The sequence below is a fragment of the Rattus rattus genome, chromosome 8 (assembly GCF_011064425.1).
Source record: "Rattus rattus isolate New Zealand chromosome 8, Rrattus_CSIRO_v1, whole genome shotgun sequence".
Taxonomy (NCBI): domain Eukaryota; kingdom Metazoa; phylum Chordata; class Mammalia; order Rodentia; family Muridae; genus Rattus; species Rattus rattus.
The window spans coordinates 50,030,919-50,054,371 of NC_046161.1; the positions used below are offsets into that span (position 1 = coordinate 50,030,919).

At 54.1% G+C, this 23,453-nt stretch overlaps 1 protein-coding gene across 1 annotated transcript in view; it reads left to right on the forward strand.

Annotated features, from left to right (window-relative positions):
* Pstpip1 (proline-serine-threonine phosphatase interacting protein 1) overlaps positions 1 to 23,240 on the forward strand; it is a 38,941-nt gene extending 15,701 nt beyond the window's left edge. The window contains exons 2-15 of the mRNA XM_032910671.1: positions 10,131 to 10,231; positions 10,954 to 11,028; positions 15,349 to 15,383; positions 15,603 to 15,709; positions 17,239 to 17,301; positions 17,727 to 17,825; positions 18,441 to 18,486; positions 19,118 to 19,197; positions 19,573 to 19,671; positions 20,470 to 20,566; positions 20,945 to 21,035; positions 21,785 to 21,840; positions 22,021 to 22,154; positions 22,953 to 23,240. Of these exons, the coding sequence (XP_032766562.1) occupies positions 10,131 to 10,231; positions 10,954 to 11,028; positions 15,349 to 15,383; positions 15,603 to 15,709; positions 17,239 to 17,301; positions 17,727 to 17,825; positions 18,441 to 18,486; positions 19,118 to 19,197; positions 19,573 to 19,671; positions 20,470 to 20,566; positions 20,945 to 21,035; positions 21,785 to 21,840; positions 22,021 to 22,154; positions 22,953 to 23,084 (1,215 nt within the window). The 3' untranslated portion in view covers positions 23,085 to 23,240. The remainder of the gene's footprint in view (positions 1 to 10,130; positions 10,232 to 10,953; positions 11,029 to 15,348; positions 15,384 to 15,602; positions 15,710 to 17,238; positions 17,302 to 17,726; positions 17,826 to 18,440; positions 18,487 to 19,117; positions 19,198 to 19,572; positions 19,672 to 20,469; positions 20,567 to 20,944; positions 21,036 to 21,784; positions 21,841 to 22,020; positions 22,155 to 22,952) is intronic.
* Positions 23,241 to 23,453: the final 213 nt, after the last annotated feature.

Below are 23,453 nucleotides of genomic sequence, written 5' to 3' on the forward strand. Positions count from 1 at the left end.
CTCCTCCCTGTCTCTGTTGGCTGCTACCTTGAACGAGTGGATATAAGAACTACAGACTTCTCCACCCAAGAGATTCATTTCCCTCTTGTCCTCTGCCTGCAAGGTGTTCTCTCCCCAGTGCCCCTCCCCACCTCACCCCACCCATTTCTGACATTTTGGTTTCATAAATCAGGAGGCAGAAACAGAGGTTGAATTGAGCCTTTTTTTTTTTTAAAGATTTATTTATTTACTTATTTAATGAGTTCACTGTAGCTGTCTTGAGACACACCAGAAGAGGGCATCAGATCCCATTACAGATGGTTGTGAGCCACCATGTGGTTGCTGGGATTTGAACTCAGGACCTCTGGAAGAGCAGTCAATGCTCTTACTAACCACTGTGCCATCTCTCCAGCCCCGAGTTGAGCCTTTACAAGGCAGAGTGGGGGTCACAGTAGCACCTCACAGAACAAAGGTCATGTAGGCCTGGCTTGCTGTAAAAGGGCTGTTATAAGGTAAACTGCTACCTTTCGTTCCTCACAACTGAGACCCGTTTGGTTTTATTTTTTTGAGACAGGGTCTCATTTGTAGCCCTGACTGTCTTAGAACTTGCAACATAAACCAGGCTCCCTTAAATGCAAGAGATCTGTTTGTTTCTGCCCCTCAAATGCTGGAATTAAAGGTGTATGCCATGCCTGGCCACGGAGGCCCATTTGAAAGTCTAAAGCTTGTCAACCTGCTAGGCCTTACTCAGAAGCAGGTATGCTCACCCAGCAGAGCAGCCTCCTTCACACCCACTTCCCACATCCTCAGGACCGCTCCGCACGCACCCTGTGTTCAGTGTGACAGAGTTCATGTGCAGCAGGCCCAGGTCCTCACTCACATCTCCTCAGGCGGTTCCTGGAAAGGCCTGAAAACAAACAGTGTCTCTCTCTCTCTCTCTCTCTCTCTCTCTCTCTCTCTCTCTCTCTCTCTCTCCCCCCTTCCTCCCTTTGAGGTCCTGAGGTTGCAGGGTAGCCATCAGTCACAGCCCTGTGGCTCCCCTATAATTTGGATGCAGTGTGGACCCACCCCTCCCAAAATCCTGGCAGGTTAGTGATGGGGAATAAAGTCCCTTCAAGGCCAGAGGAGACAGACCATCCGACTGCAATGGGGTGGGAGCTTCTGGAAACTTCTTTCTAGCTGCTAGCTTTAGTTAGCCCAGCAGGACACAGAACAGCTCTTGCCTTAAAGGGAATAAGAGCTTATTCTTAAGCCAAATATGAATGACTCTGGCCCCAGGACAAGTTGCCCCAAAAGATATGGTCCATGTGGAAGTGTTTTATACTTCAAACAGTGCTGGGTGGACACACACACTTTTAGCTGTAGAACAAAGGATCTCATAAATCAAGGCATTTCCCAGATACATTGGCGGTGATATAGGAAGATGAATCAGGGCAAAGGGGAAAGCTGACCTAGGTTTTAGATGCTATCTGATGCCATTCTTAGCTTTGGAATTGGTGGAAGCTAGTGGCCTGCCAGGGCTGCACTTTAAAGGCTTTGAGAGTCTCAAGGCTGTTAGGTCAGACACAGGGGTGGGTAATGAATGACTTTCAGAGGGACCAAAAGTAGCCCAAGATGGTTACACTGTGGTTTGCAACATTTTAACCTCCATAATCACTAAGTTAACTGCATTTGGCCTTGTAGGTCCTTTTTTAATGCAGGTGCAGCCTTTTTTTTTTTTTTTTTTTTTTTTTTTTTTTTTTTTTTTTTTTTTTTTTTTTTTTTGGTCTGGCAACTTCAATGTGTGCTCATCTGCCCATACAGGTGAACTATGATCTCTGAAAAGTCTCCTTTACTTTATTGACCCTCCCTCTCCAATTCCTAGCCCGAGACATCTCAGAATAGCAGCAGAGCATGGCTCTCCCAGCATATGTTATCTGTATCTGTTTGCTCAGGGGCCCTTGTGAACCCTGGGCCAGAGGTGCCTGGACACAAAATATCTAGATGAGCAGATGGCCTCACCCTGAGTCCTCTCTGGGCAGTCCCCTGCCTGCTTACACACCACCAGCAATGGGTGCTGTCCACTTAGGTTTGCACCGTACTGCATTTTCCAGGACTACTTGTCTCTCCTGTCTCTACCCCAGTGTTTCAAGGCTTAAGCATCTGGAAACACCAACCACAGATTTTCCATCTGCCCCGATGGTCCCATAAAGTCTGTAGGTAGGACAACATTCCCCAGACCTTGAGTTTATGAACTTCTCTCTACTTTCCCTCCCCCCAGGCTCTCTAGGACAGGGACTGGTGCACTCATTGAAGCTTCTGGCCATCTATCAATCCATTCGTCTAAGTCAGGCCTAGTGTTTGAACCTTTACCTTCCTTAATTAGCCAACCAATAAACATGGGAGTGAGCCCCATCTCAGGGTATTTACTTATTGACATGGATTTCGTAATACCAGCCCCAGGACACTGTTGTCAGAAGCAGAGGGGACAAGTCTGGCTGTTTAAGGTGTAAGTCACGACTCACTCAATCCACCAGCAGTGGGCAAGTCCCCTCCTGGGGCACCAGCACTAGCCACAGAAACATCCTCTGGAGGGGTCCCTCGGAGATCCTCTCGCCCTTCACTAGGTGCATGGTTGAGCATGGGTGCTGGGTACCAGGTTCGGAAGGAGCCAAGCGGCGCACCAGCCACCTTCCTGGAGTTCACCAGTCTGAGGGCTGTGCTCACCACGTCCAGCTCCTCAATAGCCTTTGCGGTTGGGTTTCTGAGGCCACAGGAGACAAGAAACAGAAAGCAGCTGTTAGAGTGCAGGAGCACGGTGGCTGCAGGGTCCCTGCTGTCAAATGACTGAGGGAGGAGAGGCAGAATGGGAGGCAGAGGCAGGCAAATCTCTATGGGTTCCAGGACAGCCAGGGATACACGGAGAAATCCTGTCCCAAAGACAAAAACTAAAAACCAAACAACCAAACCCATGATACACTAAGAAGGGTTCCACACATAGATTAGGTGCAATGGGAAACGGCATATGGTTTTTCTGCCTTGCAGATGTCATCCCCACACTCAAGCATATCCAACACTTTTCTAGCCATTTTCAAAAGAAGGCAGGCGGGGCCAACCTAGTATCAAATCTTACTGCCTCCTGTAAAGTTCCTGCTCTCCCAGCTCGCCCAGGGAGCCTCTGGCGGAAGAGGGGACAGGGCTGAGGAGCTGTCCCTCACTTGTCATGTTCCTCCTTGCTTACCCACTCAGTGGCTTTGGGTGCCTCTGTAGACAGGATGCTAAGCAGGGCCTCTGAAGAAGTCTTATTTCCTTCAGAAATCACTATGCTATTGTAACTGGTGCTGATGTCCCAGCTAGCAGTGCCACCGGAGAGCCACTTTGCCTCTGTGGGCTCTCTGCCTTCTTCACCCTCTCTTTGGAATGACCACTGTTTGCTTCCTACCGCTGCCATGGCTAATCCACTAACCTGTGCCAACAGTTTGTTCCAAGATGCTGCTGTGGGTGGGAAGGTACACCTCTCCCTGTTAGGAACTCTTCCTGGAACCCCTGCTTGGTTCTTGGTTAAAATAAAATGCTTGTGTGTGTGTGTGTGTGTGTGTGTGTGTGTGTGTGTGTGTGTGTGTGTGTGGGTACTTTATGTTCATGTATGTTTCTGTGGTCACATGCATGCCTGGTGTTCATGGAGGCCAGAAATTAGCCTGGAACTGGAGTCACAAATGGTTGTGAGCTGCCATGTGGGTGCTAGGAATCAAACCCAGGTCCTCTAGAAGAGCAGCCAGTGCTCCTAACCACTGACCCATCTCTCCAGACCTCCAAGTAAAATTCCGATGCAATTCCTGCTGAACACTCCCACTCCGGGCCCCACCTCTCTCCCCACTCCGTCAGCAGCTGCAGACATGCTCTGTGCTGCATTGCTAGAGAAGAGGAAACCACTGGACCAACTGATGCCAACGCTTAGGCTCAGGTCAGCGCCCTGCTGATCGCCACTGATAGTCACTCTCTGTGTACCCTCCCCAGTCTGGAAGGCCCGACATAGGGGACTTCAGCCTAGTCGTCCACCTTTATTCCTGGTGCATGAAAACTAAAACCAAAACCCAGGCCTCCCGCAAGGCTAGAAGTTTTTCTGTCTCCTGTATTCTCTGTTCTGGAATTCTATTCAGGGGAACCTTTGAAAATGGCTCTTCCCCAGTTTCAGGTGGATCTGGGATGGGGAGTGGGGGGGACAGCATGACTCATTTTCTCCAGCCAGGCCACACGGCCATGGTATGTGGAAGATTCACTCTGGTGGAAGGTGTTGGCTTGCTAGGAGTTGTAGGCATAGGAAGCTAGCCCTGACCAAGCAGCCATCGTGTGGTAGGGCCTGAGTATGGGGCCTGGTAGACAGAGAGTAATGAAGGTTTACGACCAGGCTCCCGGTCTGGGCCATCTGAGTTCGAGTTCTGGCTATGTCTTTCAAGTCACGTAACCTGTCTGGGCCCCACTTTCCTTATTTGTAAGTAGGGGAGGGAGTCACAACCTGGACCCCAGGGCCTGCCTCAGGATTAGCTCTGATTGGCTTGCTGCCCTCATGTGGCCACCCTAGTTCATGTGCTTTTCAGACCAACTCTGTAGGGAGATCTGGGAGGCCATTTCCACAGGGAAGGAAGTGGAGGCTGGGAACAGCCAGGGCTATGGTGTGTGTGTGTGATCTCAGGACTAGTCTGCGGAACCCCAGGATCCTGAGAAGGTCTAGCCTACAGAGAGCCTCTTGCTCAAACATCCTGGATGAGGAAAGCAGGCCTAGGAAGGGGAAGTAGCTTACTTGGGGTGCCTGGTCACCGTGGCCAACCCTCGTAGCCACCAAGAAAGATACGAGCAGGGGAAGGAGGAAGTTGTAGAGGGGGTGGACGTTGTTTCTCCACACAATCAGTGAGGCATGGCAGGATCTCACAGCTCACAGGCCTGATGTGGCACACTCCTACCCCTCACCCCCAGAGGGGTCAGCAGACCACCCCTGCATAGCAAGGCAGCTGGACTTCTTCTACACTTTCTCACGATGTCCTGGGCCTGTCCTCCTGGAGGCCTGGGTTGGTCCTCTGGGGCTTAGAGGGGCCACATGGCAAAGTTGACCCAACACCTGGCCCAAGGGGGCTTCTAGCTGAAGGGACTGTTTCTACCAAACACCACGGACCCTGGACTGACATGAGTTACTACCCGGCCACCAGGATAGGTGTGGCTTCTGGCTGCTTTCAGGTGCCTCTCTCTATAGGCGGACAGTGTTGCTGTGACCAGCCTGGCGCGCCTGTGAGCCAAGGCACCTGGGTTAAAGCCTGAGCTACGGCCTTGTGTTGAGGTGGAGACAACTTGCATAATCATTTTCCAGAGACATCATTTGTTTTGATTTGGGCCCTGGAGCGATGGGTTTGCTCGTATTTTGCTGAAGTTGGTTTTGCTTTGTTTCTGAGGCAGGATTTCACTCCATAGCTTAGACCACACTTGAGCTTATGTCCCTGTCAGCCCAGTGTCCCAAGTCCTGGGCTTACGGGCATTGTGTCATCATGCGCAGCCCCAAAAGCTCTGGGCTGTGGGTGTATATGAGACAGACAGACAGACAGACACACACACACACACACACACACACACAAACACACATATACAAACACACGCCCGCACACACACGGGAGGGGGGCGGCCAAGTACTACTTCAGGTGTCCTTCCTCAGGAGCCATTCACCTTGTTTATGGGACAGCGTCTCATTCTGGAATTCAGAGCTCACTAACTCAGCAAGGCTGGCGGGTGCCCAGCAAGCCCCAGGGATCCGCCTGCCTCTTCCTCCCTCATCCAGGGTTACACGTGAGTGCCACCGTACACCCAGCTTTTTAAAATATGGTTGCTAGAGATCAAGGTCAGGTCCTCAGGATTACCTAACAAACACTTTATCTCTAATACCAAAACTATCTCCCCCCACCCACCACGTACCCCCTGCACAGGGTTTTGTTTTGAACCACGCCCAAAGGTCTGCTTCAAAGTGAAATTTCTGGGATGAATGCTCAGTGGCCCCCCTTGGTTTGAATGCCTGTAGGGCTGTGGCTCTGGGGCCCAGCCAACCTGGAAGACTCCAGGTTCTGTCGAGTTGGCTTGGGCCGTCTCCTACCTTTCTTGGGTATCCTCTCTCCCTCGCTGGGTCTGGGTGTTTTCATCAGGGCAAAGGCTGGGGTGTTCTGGAGGGGCATCCACACACGATGGGGTAGATACTCAACAGAGCTTGCTACTCCAGGGTACTCCCCCCAGGCCCAGCATGGCAGCCACTGAAACCTTTGTTAGGAGTGAACTAAGGGAGACTTAGCCCCAAGCCTCACATCCACTTGCTCTCAGGATAGGACTTGTGGCTGTGCATGAGTCAGGAGGACGATGGTCCAAGGTATGGGGAACAGTGACTGAGGCAAAGTCCTCTGTGGTCTGCCCATGTGCGAAATTTACAGCCCTTCACGGCCAGAAAGTGGGGTCACTAACTTATCTGAGAATTTCAACTTCTTGAGGTAAAGGGTCACTCAAATGACACCCGTGGAGGCTCAGGAAGAACAGTGGTTTTACACAGAAATGGCCTTCAGGTTCCTGAATAGCGACCCAAGCAAACATAATTTTCATGCCGTGCTTTTCAGTGGTGTCAGCGTAGGGAAGTTAGCAAGGGAGCTGAGGATCTACAGCTCGGCTGTGTGACCTTTGGAATAGGCGAGTTCTAAGGAAAACTAAAAATGGGTGACTAGGGAAGGCACGGGGGGCTCAGCCAGTGCAGGGAACGGTCAAAGGGCTGCTGAGGGTTGGTATATTTTGTAAAGGCAAGGATATGCTTTGTAGAGCGTGGCGTGGTGTGGCGGGAGGTGGTGCCTTAGCTGGCCGAAGCGTCCCTCCCCCCAACCCGAGGTACCAGCCGTATGACGGTTCTGGTATAGAATAGTTCATTTGGGGGCATGGAAGTGGAGTTGAGAAGAGAGTAGAGGCAGAGAAAGAGAATGAGTGGGGACAGGAGAGAGAGAGAGAGAGAGAGAGAGAGAGAGAGAGAGAGAGAGAGAGAGAATATGAATATGAATGAGTCCAGGAACACGTGGGGAGAGAGGGGGAAGGGACGAGAGAAGAGAGGGGGAAAGAGGTCAAAGAGGAAAAGGTCAGAGAGAGAAAAGAGAGAGTGTGAAGGTAGGCCAAACAGTTCCTTTTATACAAGCTAGGCCTAGGCTATGCCTGGTTGTTGCTAGGTAACCGTTGGGCGGAGCCTAGAAGGTTAACATACTACCAAGGGTAGATGAGGCTAGGCCTCAATGTTTGCTGGCTGGTGATTATCAAAGCCAGGCTGTCCTGTATGGTGTCTTGGAAGTGGAAGTCAGGCTCTGCATGACTGTGTCTGGGGATGGCTCCGATCCTGGAGTGCTACCTAGAATTTCCACATTGACAGCTGCAAAGTCCTTCTAGTGGCAAACACCCAGCATGTTGTAGAGGATCAAGTAAGGGCTTCATTTTCTTAAAGGATTTGTCCCATTGTTTATGTATATGTGCATATGTGCATATGGGCACCTGCAGAGGCCAAAAGAGGGGGTCAAATTCCCCGAAGTCACAGGAGGTTGTAAGCCTCCTGGCACAGGTGCTGAGAACTGAATTTGGTCTCTGCAACAGCGTAAGTGTTCTTAACCTCTGGGCTGTCTTAAGCCCCACGCAGGGTTCTATCTTCCTGCTTTGACAATCATGGGCAGGACTTGGTTGACAGGCTAAGGGTGGACAGGAGGAGCGGAGAGAAGAGAGGCTAGGATGGACACCCCTGGGTGACTCTGCCTTGGATAGACTGTGGACTTCTGACTGAATGCTTCTTTTCTACCAAAGTCTATCAGCGGGAGAGGTGGTTGGTGTGAGGGGGAAGGAGGAGGGGAATAGGAGTGGGCAGGGATGGGAGGCAAGACAGGCAGCCCTGAGGGACTAGACACTTCCTTAGAACAGCTGGGTCACTTGTGACTGTGGCTCATTCTGTCTGATGCCACAGCGGCACACAGGCTGGACGAGAGTCTCTGGCCTACGGCAGGTGCCGTGGGGACTCTAGCGCCTGAAGACCTGGGCCACAGAGGGCCTTTCTGCCTTTTCTGTTCTCCAGCATGGCGGGTGTAAGTCTGGTTTGCTTTTCCTTTTCTTCTCTGGGGTTCAGAGGACAAAATGATCCCTTGAGAGAGTCAGGACTGGGTGGGCATGGGGGCAGGAAACAGACTTTGGTAGCCTTCGCTGTAAGTTTTCCTAAGGGGCACAGCGGAGAAACAGGCCCCTGAGGGGGTCTAGCTTCTAGTTTGTAATATGGCCCCAGGGAAGCCCTTCCTTCCTTTGGGGCTCACTTTCTTTTTAAAATTTTATTTATTTGTTTTACATATGATAGTAAATAAAACCGCTGTCTTCAGACACATCAGAAGAGGGCACTGGATCCATTACAGAGCCACCATGTGGTTGCTGGGAATTGAACTCAGGACCTCTGGAAGAGCGGCCAGTGCTCTTAATCACTGAGCCATCTCTCCAGCCCTGGGTCTCATTTTCTTAAGGGCTGAGGGACACTGGACAGATCCTTCACAGTTCTGGGGTCTGTGGTTTTATGGCCTGAATGCTTACATCCAGTTCAGCGACCTCACGGGGAAAGGTGGGGTCGGGGGAGGGTCTGTGTCGTCTGACTCATTTTTTCCATGCTGCTACAGGCCTTGACCTGGGAGTCCCCAGGGGAGGCAGAGGCCGAGAGTGAGAATCTGATCTTAGCTCACAAAGAAGTGGCTGCCCTTTAAAAGACTTTAAACTAAAGGAGTCAGGCTCAGGATGGTGCAGACTAGACTCAGGGTTGGGAGTGTGGGTGGGAGATACCTACCCCAAATGGGCCTGCAGCAGGTTGAAGGGCCAACTCTCTCAGCTGGGGTCTCAGGCAGGCAGCTAAGGCCTAGATCTATGTGTCGGTGGCCTGTGTGCAGGGGTCCTAGCCCAGCCCTCTTCAAGGCTGCTCAAAGAAGGGGATGTGAGCTTAGGAGCTGAAATCTTCCAGAGGTTCAACATTTCCAAGTTGGCTGAGTGTGGAGACCATTTACGTAGGCCTCTGTACTCTTCCCAACATTTGATTGTCTGTAGACCTTAATGTAGCCAAGCGCCCCCTGCAGGAAGATGTAAGCCAGGACTTCGTGGATTGTAGGCAACCTTATCTCTAAGCCATACTTTCTGCCCCTTTCTTGATTTTAACTCCGGCCATGCTTCCCACACTCTCATAGTTTGAGGGGAGCATGGGCAAGAGTCAGGTTAGGTGTGGATAAGCCCTGAGGGACTCGTTGACCTCTGACCAGGCTCTGTGGGTGGTTTCAGATATGCATTCAGGGAAGCTGGGGCTGGGGTTCCTTTCAATCACGGGGGCTTTGAGAGGATCCGAGAGAACAAAAAAGACAGATGAGGTAGGTGCCAGATCTCTCCTAACCACCCAAGGGTGGAGAGTCGATGAGGCCTCCAAAGGGAGACAGAGGTCCCCCACTGTCTTCCAGGATTTGTGCCCCACTGCCTGGAGTCAGCCACACATTAGGGACCCAGGGGAGCTGCGGCAGGAGCTTCCATGGACTTCTTCCTCTGTCCTCTGGTTGCCCACACTTGTCTGCTCAGACGTGCTCAGAACCCACTAGTGGGGAACATGGATGTCAAGTTAGTCAAGGGTCACCTGGATTGTCTGAGCAAGGCCTAGGCACAGGCCAGCTGCTTCCCAGAATTCCCAGAGATGCCCTTTGACCCCCGGTTAAGAGATGACTCACAGCTTGGGGTGCAGCAGACCTTGAGCCAGGCAGCTGGTGTTCTGCCACCATCTGCTTGTCACTTTTACTTCCTGAACCCTCTTCCTCACTTAGCTAATGTCATAATGTCACAAGGGCATTCCAGAGAGAGAACTGGGGGGCTGCGGCCATCATGGAGGCTCAGGGAGGTCCTTCTTGTCCATCCAGTGACTTGTGTCTTCGACTCCGGAGGGCTGATGCCAAGCTCAGCAGCCCCTGCCCGGACACGGTGGTTCTGGAACCTCCATATGGGGGTGGTGCCGGGTGCCAGTGTGAGGCTGGGCCCTGATCTATGCTCCACCTTGAACAGGGACATGGAGGACAGAGAAAGACTGTTCTCAGCAGGGCTCTCACGATGTCCTGTGTGTGTTTCAGTGCAGGGACTTCACGGCCCACACAGGGTATGAGGTACTCCTGCAGAGGCTGCTGGACGGCAGGAAGATGTGCAAGGATGTGGAGGAGCTGCTCAGACAGAGGTAAGCAGGGCCGGGCTGGCGGTCAGGGCAGACAGGACAGACTACGCTCCCTAGAGCCCAGCTGCCCTCGGGATGGGTCAAAAGCCAAGAGCCAAAGGTGAGGAGGTGGCTCAGTGGGTAAGTCACTTATTAAGCACACGTGGGGATCTGAGTTCAAGTCCCCTTCTGTAGGAAGAGGGGATACAGTGTCAGGAGACTCCACTGAAGCTCATGGGCTGGCTACCCCAGTACAGTAGCCAAGAGACCCTGTCTCTGCAAAATATAGTGTAGTCATGTATGAAATTTTAGAGGGGAAGGGGCAGAAAAGTTGACCTTTGACCCCCACGGGTGCATTGTGTACTCACGCACACATGTGCACCTATGCACCTCCACTCATGCGCGCTCTCTCTCTCTCTCTCTCTCTCTCTCTCTCTCTCTCTCCTCTCTCTCTCTCTCTCTCTCTCTCTCTCTCACACACACACACACACACACACACACACACACACACACACACATACACACAGCCAGAGCCACTTGTCTTCCATGGCCTTAGGCAGATCCCCTGCCGCAGCCCTTAGGAGAGGCCCGTTTTCAACTGACATTTATCCCCAGAAATGGAGCTCAACTTTTTCAGGGAATGGTCTTGCCAGCAACGTATGATGAGAGAACCCGGGTTCTGCACATATTTTGGGGCTACGGCCAGCCGACAGGGGTGAATGACAGTGCTTGCTCTGTCCTTACAGGGCCCAGGCGGAGGAGAGGTACGGGAAGGAGCTGGTGCAGATTGCGCGCAAAGCTGGTGGCCAGACAGAGATGAAGTAAGTCCTGGTGGCTCCTACGTTTCCTCTGAGAACCTTCTGGACTTGACTCAGGGCTTGGGACTCTCCGATGTGGCAGGCTGTGGGTTATGGAGTAGCTGTTATACATCAGGGGAGCTCAAGAACTCAAACTGCTGAGTGATCGTCTCCTTTAATGCTTTGCCCCACACCCTCCCACAGGCACTTCCTCCAGGAGGACCTCCTGGTTTGCCTCATGTCGAGAACTTGGTTCACACAGGGCCATCCTCTCCACTCCCTCTTGACAGTGTTGTTAGTCTTAGGGGTCTGGATCAGCTTCACCTTCTCTGGAAGTTAGAAAGGGGGGCTGGAGAGATGGCTCAGCAGTTAGGAGCACTGGCTGCTCTTCCAGAGGCCCTGAGTTCAATTTCCGGCAATCTCATGGTGGCTCACAACCATCTGTAATGGGATCTGCTGCCCTCTTCTGGCCTGCAGGTGCATATGCAGGTGGAACACTATAATAAATAAGTAAATCTTTAAAAAAAAAATAAGGCAGAAGGAATCTGGAACACAAGAGGTAGCAGCAGGCAAAACCTTAGACATGGCAGGCAGAATCAACAGCTACAGGGAGGCTTTGGTTAAGAAGTACACGCAACAAGGCCAACAGAGAAAGACCGTGCAGAGCAGAGGATGGCACTCAGAACCGATAATTCTACTCTCTCTCATCAGGCTGGGGGCCTCAGGGACCTTTGTGGGGTCGGTTTAAACAAAGAGATGGCTGATAGGACTACAACATGTCCTGATCCACCCATGAACTTGTTGGACGGTCTGCCAGCAGGGGTAGGGGGCACACTGGGAAGACAAAGCCCACCGGGCCGTAGTCTCCATTTAGGAGGAGAAAGAAACTGAAGGCCTGCCTCCTTGTCACCATCTCTCTCTCTCTCTCTCTCTCTCTCTCTCTCACACACACACACACACACACACACACACACACACACCTGTAACCCCTCTCCCTGTCTGCCTGTTAGAAGTCTGCCAAACACCTAGTCCTTCAGTAGGGAATTTGAGTAGATCCACAACACTTGTTATAGTTGCTTGAGGTGGGAAGTGTTGGTCCTTAGGAAAGGGCCTGGCTGGTGGCCATCCTCCAACACCCAGTCCCCTGGGTTGAGGAGCTAGCTGCCTCCTCTGTCTCTAAGACAGCATAGCAGAGCTGAGTAAACAGTGAGACGAAGGCCTGGGGGTGAAGTGACTTCATGATTAGCCCACACCAAGAAAGCTCTACTGCCCACCTCCTCCTGTGCAGCCCAGAACACCAGCATTCCTGCCTCAGGTCCTGGCCTCACACTAGCTAAGGTCTCACAGGACCAGGCACTCAGGCCACATAAACAACAGAAAGTTTTAGTCACATCTTAGAATGAGTTTCTCGCACCTCATGTTACCCTAGTGAGCCTGCCTGGGTCCCTGTGTGACTTCTGATGTATTGTGAGGACAGGATAGGTATCGCAGGAGCTGCCTTGATACTGCGCACAGCATGACCAGCCAGGAGGGATATTGTGGTGCCTTGGAGGATGGAGTGGACCTGGGCCAATGCCCTGTGAAGCCCTCTGTGGTAACAGAGGACCAACGATAGCCCATGGGCACCTTAATGCCTACCTCACGTTCACCCATCCCAAACCTAAATGCCGATCTCATCAGAGATTTCTTGACCTCTGCTCCACTGAGATCAGAGTGAAGACATTATTGTGGAGGGGTCCCAATCCAGCATCAGCTGCCCCATAGGCACAGGGTCTGCTTCCAACTGGGAGATACCGGCTTCCTGACTGCCAGGTGGCCAAGGATGGGGATGCTAGGATGGGGGTGGGGACTTAGTACGCCGCATGCTCTCTGATCAGGGAACAGTTATACTGTGAAACTAGACTTCAACTAGAGTTTCTAGGTCTCCTGAGAGCCAGGCCAAAGGCCAGCATGGTGTGTTGCATGTGTGTACATTGGTGGTAGATATCAAAAGTCAGCATCATTCTAACCTGGGGTCACCATACCAGATAGCCCCCGCCTTCCTCTGCAAGGTCTGCCTTGACATTTTATTTAGGGTTTGTTAAGAATGTGTTTGTAAGTCTGCTGTGCAGACGCCCATGGAGGCCAGTGGTGACTGCTAGGGCTGGGGTCACAGGGCGGTGAGCCATCTGATGTGGGTGCTGGTAACCAAGCATGGCTTCTCTCCCAGAACAGAATGTGCTCCCTGAGCCATTGATTGATCCAGTCCTTGGCCTTGAGGTTTTTTCTCTTCCCACCTGCATGACCATGGGGCATGTCTTTGATCTCTGTGACCCTCAGTTTCCTTACCTGTAAAAAGCAATAATTAATATGTTGGCTTGTGGGATGGAGGCAGGAATCATTCAGGCTAGCCGCTCATCCTGAGTGTCAGCACTGGGAGGTGAGGACTAAGCCGTCGGCAGCTGGCCACTGGCAGAGGTCTACACGGCTGCACATCTCATGGCTCCCAGATGGTTGCTACTGCTCCGTGGTCTTGGCAGGCAAGAAACCTGGCAGTAACTAGGACCCCAGAATCCTCCTTAGGGCTGGGATCCCAGGGGTCCTGTCAGGTTGCCACTCCTTGGCCTCAGTGCTCCCAACTGTTCAAGGAGGAAGCCGCAGCAGAACATATTTGCCCTACCCTGAAGCACAGGCTGGTGGGCTTCCCTGAAAGGACACCCAGGGAATTGCTTATGCGACAGGTGCCATATGACACTTTTACCACCAGGGGGCGGGAGAGTGCCCTGCAGAGAGGCTGTGAAAACTTGCAACAATGGCTACTTGGCTGCTGACTCTGACCTTGGGGCAGGCTGTGCCACCGTGCATTTGCTTTTGTGTCCTTAAGAGACTTAGTACCCATAAGCCCAAGCTGGGAGCACAGAGGCACACCCCCCTCACATGCATGGTCACTCAGCTGCAGGAGGGGCTCTGGGAAAGCTCGGGTAGCCAGCCAGGGACTCCTCCTACCTGAAGTTAAGGCTGCCGCTTCTGGGAAGGGACCACTGGAAAACTCTTACAAGGGGCAGCTGGGGTTGGAGGAAGTCCTGGGGACTGGCAGAGTTTGCATAGGTGTGAGTGTGACAGGCATGCAAAGCTCCTGTCTTGCACCAGGCCGCGATGGTGCCTTACAGTGGACTATCATTCTCAAAGCCATTTTGTGCTGCTAACTGCTCTCTCCAGAAGGGAAATCAAGGCAGAGGGCCAGGTGGCTTGCCTAGGGTCACACAGTGAATGAGTGCCAGAGCCTGGCCATCTGGCTGCAGGGTCTGCTGCTGTTGTGTGTGGAGAGTGGGGTAAGAGGCCTCTGCTGATTACCTAGGTTGGTTCCCACGCCATCTGCCCCTCCTCTGAATGGAGCGCATGCCTCTCAAGGGCCCTGCTCCTGAGAGCTCGGACTCTCCCTCACAGTTTCTGTATCTGCCCCAGGGCTCCTAGACCCACCGATAAACAGCAGTGTGTCCTGGGCGTGCTGGCACTTCTGCTTGGCCCTCAGCACTACCATGCTCTGGGGTGAACAAGGCTGCCAGGCAGAATCCAGGACACTCAGTCTGCTGCTTCCCCAAACACAGTGAGGGCTTTTTAGTCGAGCGCCCATCGTTTGCTATTCGCGGCATGCGTACACTCAGGAAGCAGTTTTAAAATAAGGTTCGAGTAAACGGAGCCCAGCAGAGGTGTCTGTGGAAAGGAGGTGGGAGCACTTAGGACAGAGTCATCCTGTGTCCCTCATGATGACCTTGACCTTGTAGCCTGTCTGCCTCTGCTGCCCGAGTGCTAGGATTGCAGGCTGGGTCACCCCACTTGGCCAGGGGCCTCCCTTCCTCCACCTGGGACCGTCTCCTGCTTGGCACTGTTCCAGCTCCCACGCCTTGGGCAGCCTCTTCCTTTCCCTTCCCTTGGTACCTGGCCTGGAGCAGTTGCCATAGCTGCCCCTGCCTGTGCCCCCGCCTACCTCCCAGCCTTTCCTTATGCCTTCCAGGCCACCTGCTGACAAGAGCTATAAAGGCATCCCCCTGCATCAGACTCATCCAGGCAGCTTTGAGTAACTAGGCGCCTGAACAGAGGCGGAGGGCTCAGAGAGGCCTGGAGCTTCCTGTGGGCATGCCCATCTTCTAGGCTGCAGACAGATGTGGGGAAGGTTTCACTCGCCTGTTTTCTAGAATGGCAGTTTTGGGTTCACAAGAATGATGACCTTGACCAAAGGCCCCTTGCATCCATAGCAGTCAATATGGCTTAGGGCCCTCCCTCCAAAATAAAAGTACCATGGGCCGGGAAGAACGTCAGTTCCTGCAGCACGCCTGCCTGCTGACCTAGACTTCTGTTTTGCAGTTCCCTGAGGACCTCCTTTGACTCTCTGAAGCAGCGTAAGTTCCAACCATCCCCACATGGGCAGCAGGGCCATTAGAGTCTCCTGGAAGACCCTCAGCCCTTGTAGAGGTGACTGAGTTAGGAGGTGTGCACTTGGGCTGGGTGGTCCAGCTCTGAACCAGGCTGAAAGGCTGATTGATAGAGGGTGGAAGGGGTGGGAGGTGAAGAGGGAGGGTGACAGACTGGTCCAGGCAGAGGCCACACTGTCACCCTAGAAACAGAGAATGTGGGCAGTGCACACATCCAGCTGGCCCTGGCCCTGCGTGAGGAGCTGCGGAGCCTGGAGGAGTTCCGAGAGAGACAGAAAGAACAGCGGAAGAAGGTGAGGGCAGGGAGGACGGGGACCCTGGGGGTCACCCACTGTTCTGGGGGCCAGTTGGGAATCATGGCTTGCTGAAAGGGAGGGAGGGCGTATGTTCTAGCTTGCTTTCCTGCTGCTGTGATAAGCCACTGACTTGGGAGGAACGGTTTATCTGGCATATACTTCCCACAATCCATCACTGAGCACAGTCAGTGCAAGAACTGGAGCGGAGACAAGGAATGTTCACTGGCTTTGTTTCCAGCTCGTGTTCAGCCACATTTTTCTTACATAGGCCAAGCCCACCTGCTTTAGGGACAGTATCACTCACAGTAGGGCAGGGACCTCCTACACTAACTAAAAACCAAGAGAAATGCCCTACAGATATGCCCACAGGTCAATCAATGGGAGCAATTCCTCAGTTGAGGGTCTCTCTTCCCAGGCGTGTCTAGTTGGCAATGGAAGCTTACCACGATGATGTGGTAGTGGCTCTGGACCAGAGCCCATGGAGGGCTACCACAGAGCTGCCGTGCCAGGAAGAGGAAAGATGTGGGGCCCTTGACGATCCTCCTTCATAGACTGTAGAGGGTCAGGGACAACACCAAGTGTCCAGAGGAGCCCACCTCAGTTGAGTGGCCCCTGGAAGCTGGCTCTGAACACAAGGATTAGGGCTGTTGGTTCTGGAGACAGACTTGGGGGCCGGTACTCCACATGGCTGCTCAACAAGGATTGGGGGGACAGTTTCGATGGGGGAGCACAGGCTTGAGACTCAGCTAAGCATTTGAAGGCACTGTCAACAGCATGCAGAGCATGGCTGGCCACACTGGAGTGGCCACACAGCAAGGAAGTGAGCTCCTCATCGTGGGCAGTGTGTGAGCACAGGCCAGGGAATGCTCTACTGGGAGGCTTGCAAAGCTGGAGGAAGAGAACGCTTCTCCCAGACCTGTGAGTGGTGGGGCTGAGCACTTAGCCCAGCTGGACAGCCAGAGGCTACTTCACTGGAGGGTGTGGTGAATGCATGAGTGTCTGTGGGTGTGCAGTATGAGCAGCTGGGTGATGGGGGCTGAGTATGGACTAGGTGTGCGTGAATATGCGGTGCACACTCAGTGTGGCTTGGGAATGAGACTCAGGACTCATGTGATGTGTAGATGGGGATTCTCTGGCTGGAGACCAAGTCAAGCCGAGGTCCACAGTAAGGAAACACTAGACACACCCACTGCGCAAACTTCTTTGTTATTCTGTTCCGAGTGTAAGTATTGCGGTTTTGTTTAAGGTCTCACTACATAGCCTTGCTGCCATGAAGTTTGCTATGTGAACCAGGCTGGCTTCACACTCATAGAGATCCTCCTGCATCAGCCTCCCAAGTGCTGGGACTAAATACCTGGCTGGTATTATTTTGAAGGAGGTATCTCTAGGAGAGGGTGGACACAGACAGACAGACATATGAGCTTGGAGGGGTGTTATGTCCCAGGGACAAGGACAACCCATCCTCTTGGCCTAGGGGCACGTCTTGAGGCCAGAGCCCCCAGCTCAGAGCCTCATGTCTCCTGCAGTATGAGGCCGTCATGGACCGTGTCCAGAAGAGCAAGCTGTCGCTCTACAAGAAGACCATGGAGGTAAATGGGAGGGCCTTGGGGGCCCCTCTGAGAGTCCCGGGTTGGACTTCTGGGACAGGCTTGTCTCAGACTTTGCTCCATTCTGTGTATGGGCCTGCTGGGGGCTGTGCTGGATGCCCAGGGCCTGTGTGTCATCACAAGCCCTTCAGTGCCTTGCCTGAAGGACAGAGGGACAGTCGCATGAGTGACCCACAGTCAGCCGAGGAGTCCAGAGTAGCAGGGATAAGGGACACATGAGAGAGCAGAGGAGTCTGAAGAAAGGGCCCAAAGTCTCCACAGGAACATGCCCCAGCCTCTAGATCTCCATCTCTGGGAGCAATGCCTGTTCTACCAAAGTCCTTACCAACCCAGGGAGGGAGAGTCTGGGCTTAGGGAGCCTCCCCTGGGGCGCGCAGCCCTGCAGACACACCTCTCCATACCTTCAGTCCAAGAAGTCATATGACCAGAAGTGCAGGGACGCAGATGACGCTGAGCAGGCCTTCGAGCGAGTGAGTGCCAGTGGTCACCAAAAGCAAATAGAAAAGGTGTGTACCAGGCGGGGGGTGGGCAGGGGGTGGGCTGGGGCCGGGGTGGGCGGGCGGGGGTGGGCAGGGCCAGGGGTGGGTGAGGGGTGGGGCATGCTGGTAGGCAGGGAAGGACAGCCATCCCTGGGCTGAATTTACATCTGGCCCATGCTAGCTGCTCACCCTTTTGCAATTCTCGGTGTCCACTCTATGCAATGTGCATCCTCAAGTACCATTCAGAACAAGTCCTCTGCAGGACAGGCAACCTCTGGACAGGACTGGGGTGACAGAGCCACCAGGGCCCTTAAACATAACACCTGTTGCACAGATCAGAAAGCTGAGGCCGAGAGGGCAAGGGTTTGTGGGTGAGTTGATCCAGGTTGACCAGAGCCCGCCCGGGTTCTGAGCAGCGGTGCAGCAGAGGCCATCTGCATTTTCCGTGTTTCCTGGTGGTCTGCAGGCTTCTGCTTTTACTTCCGGCCTGAGCCCCTCAGCAGCAAGGCTGCTGGTGAATGACAGAATTCACCCACCCATACTTTGATCCTGGATGGTGGCCAGGGAGGGTGCCGGTCGCTTCTGAGTAGCTCTGAGGCTAGGATTCCTAGGCTTGGACTCAATGCCATTCTGTTTCCTCAGAGCCAGACCAAAGCCAAGCAGTGCAAGGAGTCGGCCACAGAGGCAGGTATGTGGCCCTGCCACCTCCCCAGACTGTCTGGCAGCCTAGCCAGTCCTCTTCCTCCAGCTGGTGCCTCCCACCTGCCCGCACTGTCCCCTGTGCCTCTCCAGGCACGCTCTCCAGAGTAGAGGCCGTTACTCCTTAGCCACTGCTCGCAGACACAAGAGTGTAGATAAGGAAACGGGGACACAGAGCATGTAGATAAGCTGCCCAGAGTGTCACAGCTGCTCAGTGGTGCTGACAGCATTTGAATCCAAGCCACTGGGTTTCACAGCCTCAGATCCACAGGGCCACATCCCTTCATTTCACTCCAAATTGCAAATGCTCAGCCTTCTGGTGCCCTCCATGAGCCTCAGTTTACCATCTGTAAAGTGGGGAGGACCAGGGAATGGAATAGGACCTCTGCACGTAGCGTTCTACTCCAGCCCTGGGAGCTCAGAGCATAGTGGGAAAGTGGAGAGGGTGTATGGTGGCTGTGTGTGGTGACCAACAGCTAGCCAGGCCCCTGGGGAGGGGGCTCTCAGGACTTGGGGGAGGCTGTGCAGGGTGGGTCTCTGCAGGAGTGGAGGACAGAGGATCTGCCATGGGAACTGTCAGAGGAGATCCAGGCCTGCCAAAGGGTCCCCTGTGTTTGTAGAGCGAGTGTACAGGCAAAATATCGAACAACTGGAGAAAGCAAGGACCGAATGGGAACAGGAACACCGGACCACCTGTGAGGCAAGTGGCCCAGGCACACAGCCTGCCTCTCTTCAACACCCCTGCCTCCTCTTACCTGTGGGAAGCTGGGCCTGGGGATGGTGTTCCTTCACTCTACGACCCCCGCCTGGCTGGTGCCTAGGGTCTTTCCCCATATTTACTGGTCTTATACCCTGGATCTCTTTGTTCAACCCTGGGAACCTACAGATGGGAAGAGCAGGGCAGAGTCCTATGCCTTTCACTAGCCTCCCCCAGCCTCTCTTCAGCTGCCCTAGCTAGAGGCAGCAATGGGGACCTTCGGGATGGTCTTTGCTTTAGATTTGGCTGCAGCAGTGTTCTGCACAGGTCACCTAGCTGAGCAGCCCCACAATTCTCTCTCTCTCTTCTCCTCAATAGGCCTTCCAGCTGCAGGAGTTTGACCGGCTAACCATCCTCCGCAATGCCCTGTGGGTGCACTGTAACCAGCTCTCCATGCAGTGTGTCAAGGATGACGAGGTGTGTTGTGCTCTGAGAGGGCAGCATGGCAGGTTCAGGTCTACTGGAGCCAGCCAGCACATCCCCAGACCTCCGCAGTTCACACAGAGGAGTCCAACGTGACCTCTGGCCAGGCCTCCAAGCACGGGAACACCATGCTCTGTGGTTCCCTGCCTCTGCCTTTTCCTCCTACCTCCCCCTTCAGGGCTGTGTCCATCTGTTCTCCCCAGCACGGCAGAGACTTGCTGCAGGCTCATGCTTCAGCCTGGTCTGGGTTCTCTTACACCCCTCCCTCACTCCATCCATCCCCACCTTACAGAGCCCAATCCTCAGGGATGGTCAGGGTACATCCTACCCCAGGCTAGGGAGGATTACCACGCACACCAGGAGCCCTGGCTTCTGAGCACTTTCAGGGCACCTCTGACCACTCCTGCCCATGGCCTAGCTGATCCTGGTGGCTTCCTCGTGTCTAGTAGAAAGTGTGGGCTCTAGATACCCTCACACCCAAAGCCCAGCTTCACCCAGTGACCTGACCTTAGCACGCCACTTTCCTGAGTTTCCTCATCTTAAAACAGGTTAAAGCGTGGGCCTCAGAGGACAAGAGTGAGCTGGGGCCTCTCCTCAGGGCCTGCGCTCAGGTGTTCAGGAAACAGGCGTCAGCCTGGTCTCAGTCCCTCTGGCAGGCCTGCCATCCCAAGGTTCCTCTGTCCAGCACCGAGCCTGGAGGTTCAGAGTCAGAGGCAGGACTACAGCAAGGCTGGGGACCAGGCTGACCTTGGGGTGAGGCTTGAACTCAGCCTTTGCTCATCCCTACCCCAGCTCTATGAGGAAGTCCGGCTGACACTTGAGGGCTGTGATGTGGAAGGTGACATCAATGGCTTCATCCAGTCCAAGAGCACTGGCAGAGAGCCCCCAGGTAAGGCCCTGCTGGAGGGCAGCATCTGCAGCCAGGACTGACTGGCTCTACAGTAGCAGGCCCAGGCTGGGGTGGTCCACACTTCCCTACGGGATGGAGGTAGACCAGACTCAGTCTGAGGGACAGTTCTGCTCTTCCAGAGGACCCATTCAGTTCCCAGCACCCACACCAGGCACCTCACAACCATCGTTAACTCCAGAGGACCTAACACCTCTGGCTTCCACACGAATACACATAATTAAAATTAACGAGAATCTTTTTTTTTAAAAAGCGAGGCACAGTGTTGCACACCTTTAATCCCAGCACCTGGGAGTCAGGCAGGCGGCCCTCTGAATGAGGTCCTCGCTGCTCTGGGCTTCATGCGTGTGCTCTCTGCAGCTCCCGTGCCTTATCAGAACTACTACGACCGGGAGGTCACCCCACTGACTGGCAGCCCTATCGTCCAGACCTCCTGTGGTGTGATAAAGAGGTGAGTACTGATGAACTGCATATGGCCAGGACACAGCCGCTGGGCCAGCCTCTCCTGCCCACAACTTCCACACCTCATGGCTGAACAGCTCCTGTGGGTCTGTGCCCCGTTCAGGTGCTGGCCACTCCATTGAGATATTCCAGATGCAACACCATCAGGGATCCCTGGTCCAAGTACTAATTACTCACACTCCAGTTACTCACCAGGGACGATGTGGAGAGTCCTGGGCAAGCGCCCACTCTGGCTTCTGTCTCTGTTTGGCCTCACTTCGTGGCAGGGTAGAACTCTCCAGGTGGCTTATCCACCAGGCCGTTACAGGGCCATCTCCCTGGCCTGGCTGTAGTAAGGTGTCAAGGCCATGGTTCTGTGCCCTGTGGGTGACCTGGCCTAGTCACTGTGGGGCCAAGGGAAGGAAGACTTGCTTGGCACAGACTGGCTGGCCCTGGCAAGATATGTGAGAGCTGAACCTTAAAGGTAGCCTGGGGCTGGGAGTATCAGGTGGGGGTGGGGCCCTGCTGGCTGGCTGCAGGTGCTGAGATGACCAGGAGTGTGACCATGGGAGGATGCTGCTGAGAACGAAGGGACCATCGAAGGGACTATTGGGAATGGCCTGTGGGAGGCCTGCTGCCACAGAGGCCTGTGGTGGCAGCAGGCAGGCAGAGGTCCTGAAGCACTGAGAATCCCCAGTTAGCCCCTTTGTTTCCAATGAGGTAAGGCAAGGCCTGCCCACCTCTCCTCCCTACCTCCAGGTTCTCTGGGCTGCTACATGGAAGTCCCAAGACCACACCTTCTCAAGCTCCTGCCGGTAAATGAGCAGGGGGCGGGGGGACAATGGGACAGTGGGGAGGAGAGGACTCCCAAAGGGAAAGGGCATTGTCCAAGAGTGTGTGTGAAGGAAGGACTAGGTTCCACCCCGGCAGTCTCCAGGGACCACTGTCCTCAGAGAGGGGCAGGATTCCAACCTTACCCTGCTCCCTGCTCCCAGCTTCCACAGAGGCTCTGGCTCCCGCCTCTGAGCAGAAAGAATTGGTCTATGCATCCATTGAAGTGCAGGCAACCCAGGGGAACCTTAACTCAGCAGCCCAGGACTACCGGGCGCTCTACGACTACACGGCACAGGTGAGGGCGTCCTTCCCCGAGCCTGGGGACACGCCTGGGGGGTGAGCACACACGCAGCACCAGGGACTGGAACAGCTCCGTGAACATGTGCTAGGCCAGCATCTGCTGGAACCCGCATGTGTGGAGTCCACAAGGCTGGCAGCTCAGGGTTGTTGTGGATGGATAATGGGTTGAGGGTCCAGCCTTGTTCTCCAGCTGTGGCCCAGAGAAGCACAATGGTCAAAAATCGAGCCATGGAGCTGCCCTTAACTATTTTCTGGCGTCCTTGGAGAAAGGTGATCAGGGAAGCCACAGAGCATCTGTACTAGAGAGAAGGATCGGATCGGAGTGAAGTGAGGCGTGGGCTGAAGTGAGGCGTGGGCGGGTAGACCTGGAAGGCAGGCCCTCAACTCAGGCCAATATACCCACACACAGAGGCAGGCTGGATGGGGCTGCACTGAGGTCACATCAGGGGTACAGACCTGGACAGTAATGGGATACTCAGGTAGCAGTAGATGGCTGTGTGATTCGTCTAGGAGAGCTTGCCCTTGGGGTGTGGCCCGCCTTTGAGAAGCTGCAGTGGTTGAAGCAGTGAGAGAAGCCCAGGATAGGAGGTCTCTATGATCACCTTGAGCACGTTAGAGGGAACAGCATGGCCTGTCTATCTCTAAAGGAACTACCCGGAGGCTTGAGCATGACTCAGCCGACTGCTCACCCGGGGACACAAACATGCCAATACTGCAAGGTGGGGGCTGCCAGCACAGAGCACCCTGGTCCTGGTGGCTTCTCCGTCTCACACACTGGCCTTTTCTTGCCCAGAATTCTGATGAGCTGGACATTTCTGCGGGAGACATCCTGGCAGTCATCCTGGAAGGGGAGGATGGCTGGTGGACTGTGGAACGAAATGGACGACGTGGCTTTGTCCCTGGGTCATACTTGGAGAAGCTCTGAGGAAAGACCAGCGGTCCCCACATACCTCTGCCCTGACTGTGAGGTCAAGGACTGTTCCCATCACCGCCCCAGCCTCTCGGGGTCAGAACCATGGCTGGCCGTGATGGGGATGGGATGGTTGCTGGCTACTCTCAATAAACTTCTCCCAGGAGTAAAGGGGCAGGCACATCCTTCCTTTGCTGGGGTCCTTTTCTCTTACCCAGTGCCCAGGGTCTTGATTCAGAAAGCCAGAGTACAGGAGTCTGGGAGACCAGAGCTCTGTCACTTACAGACAAGCGGCAGTCAGGCCCAGTCTCAGCTAGGGACAGAGGAGAGGCCTTCACTCAGGGGCCCGCAGCTCCGAGGCTGCCAGAGCTACATTCATACTTG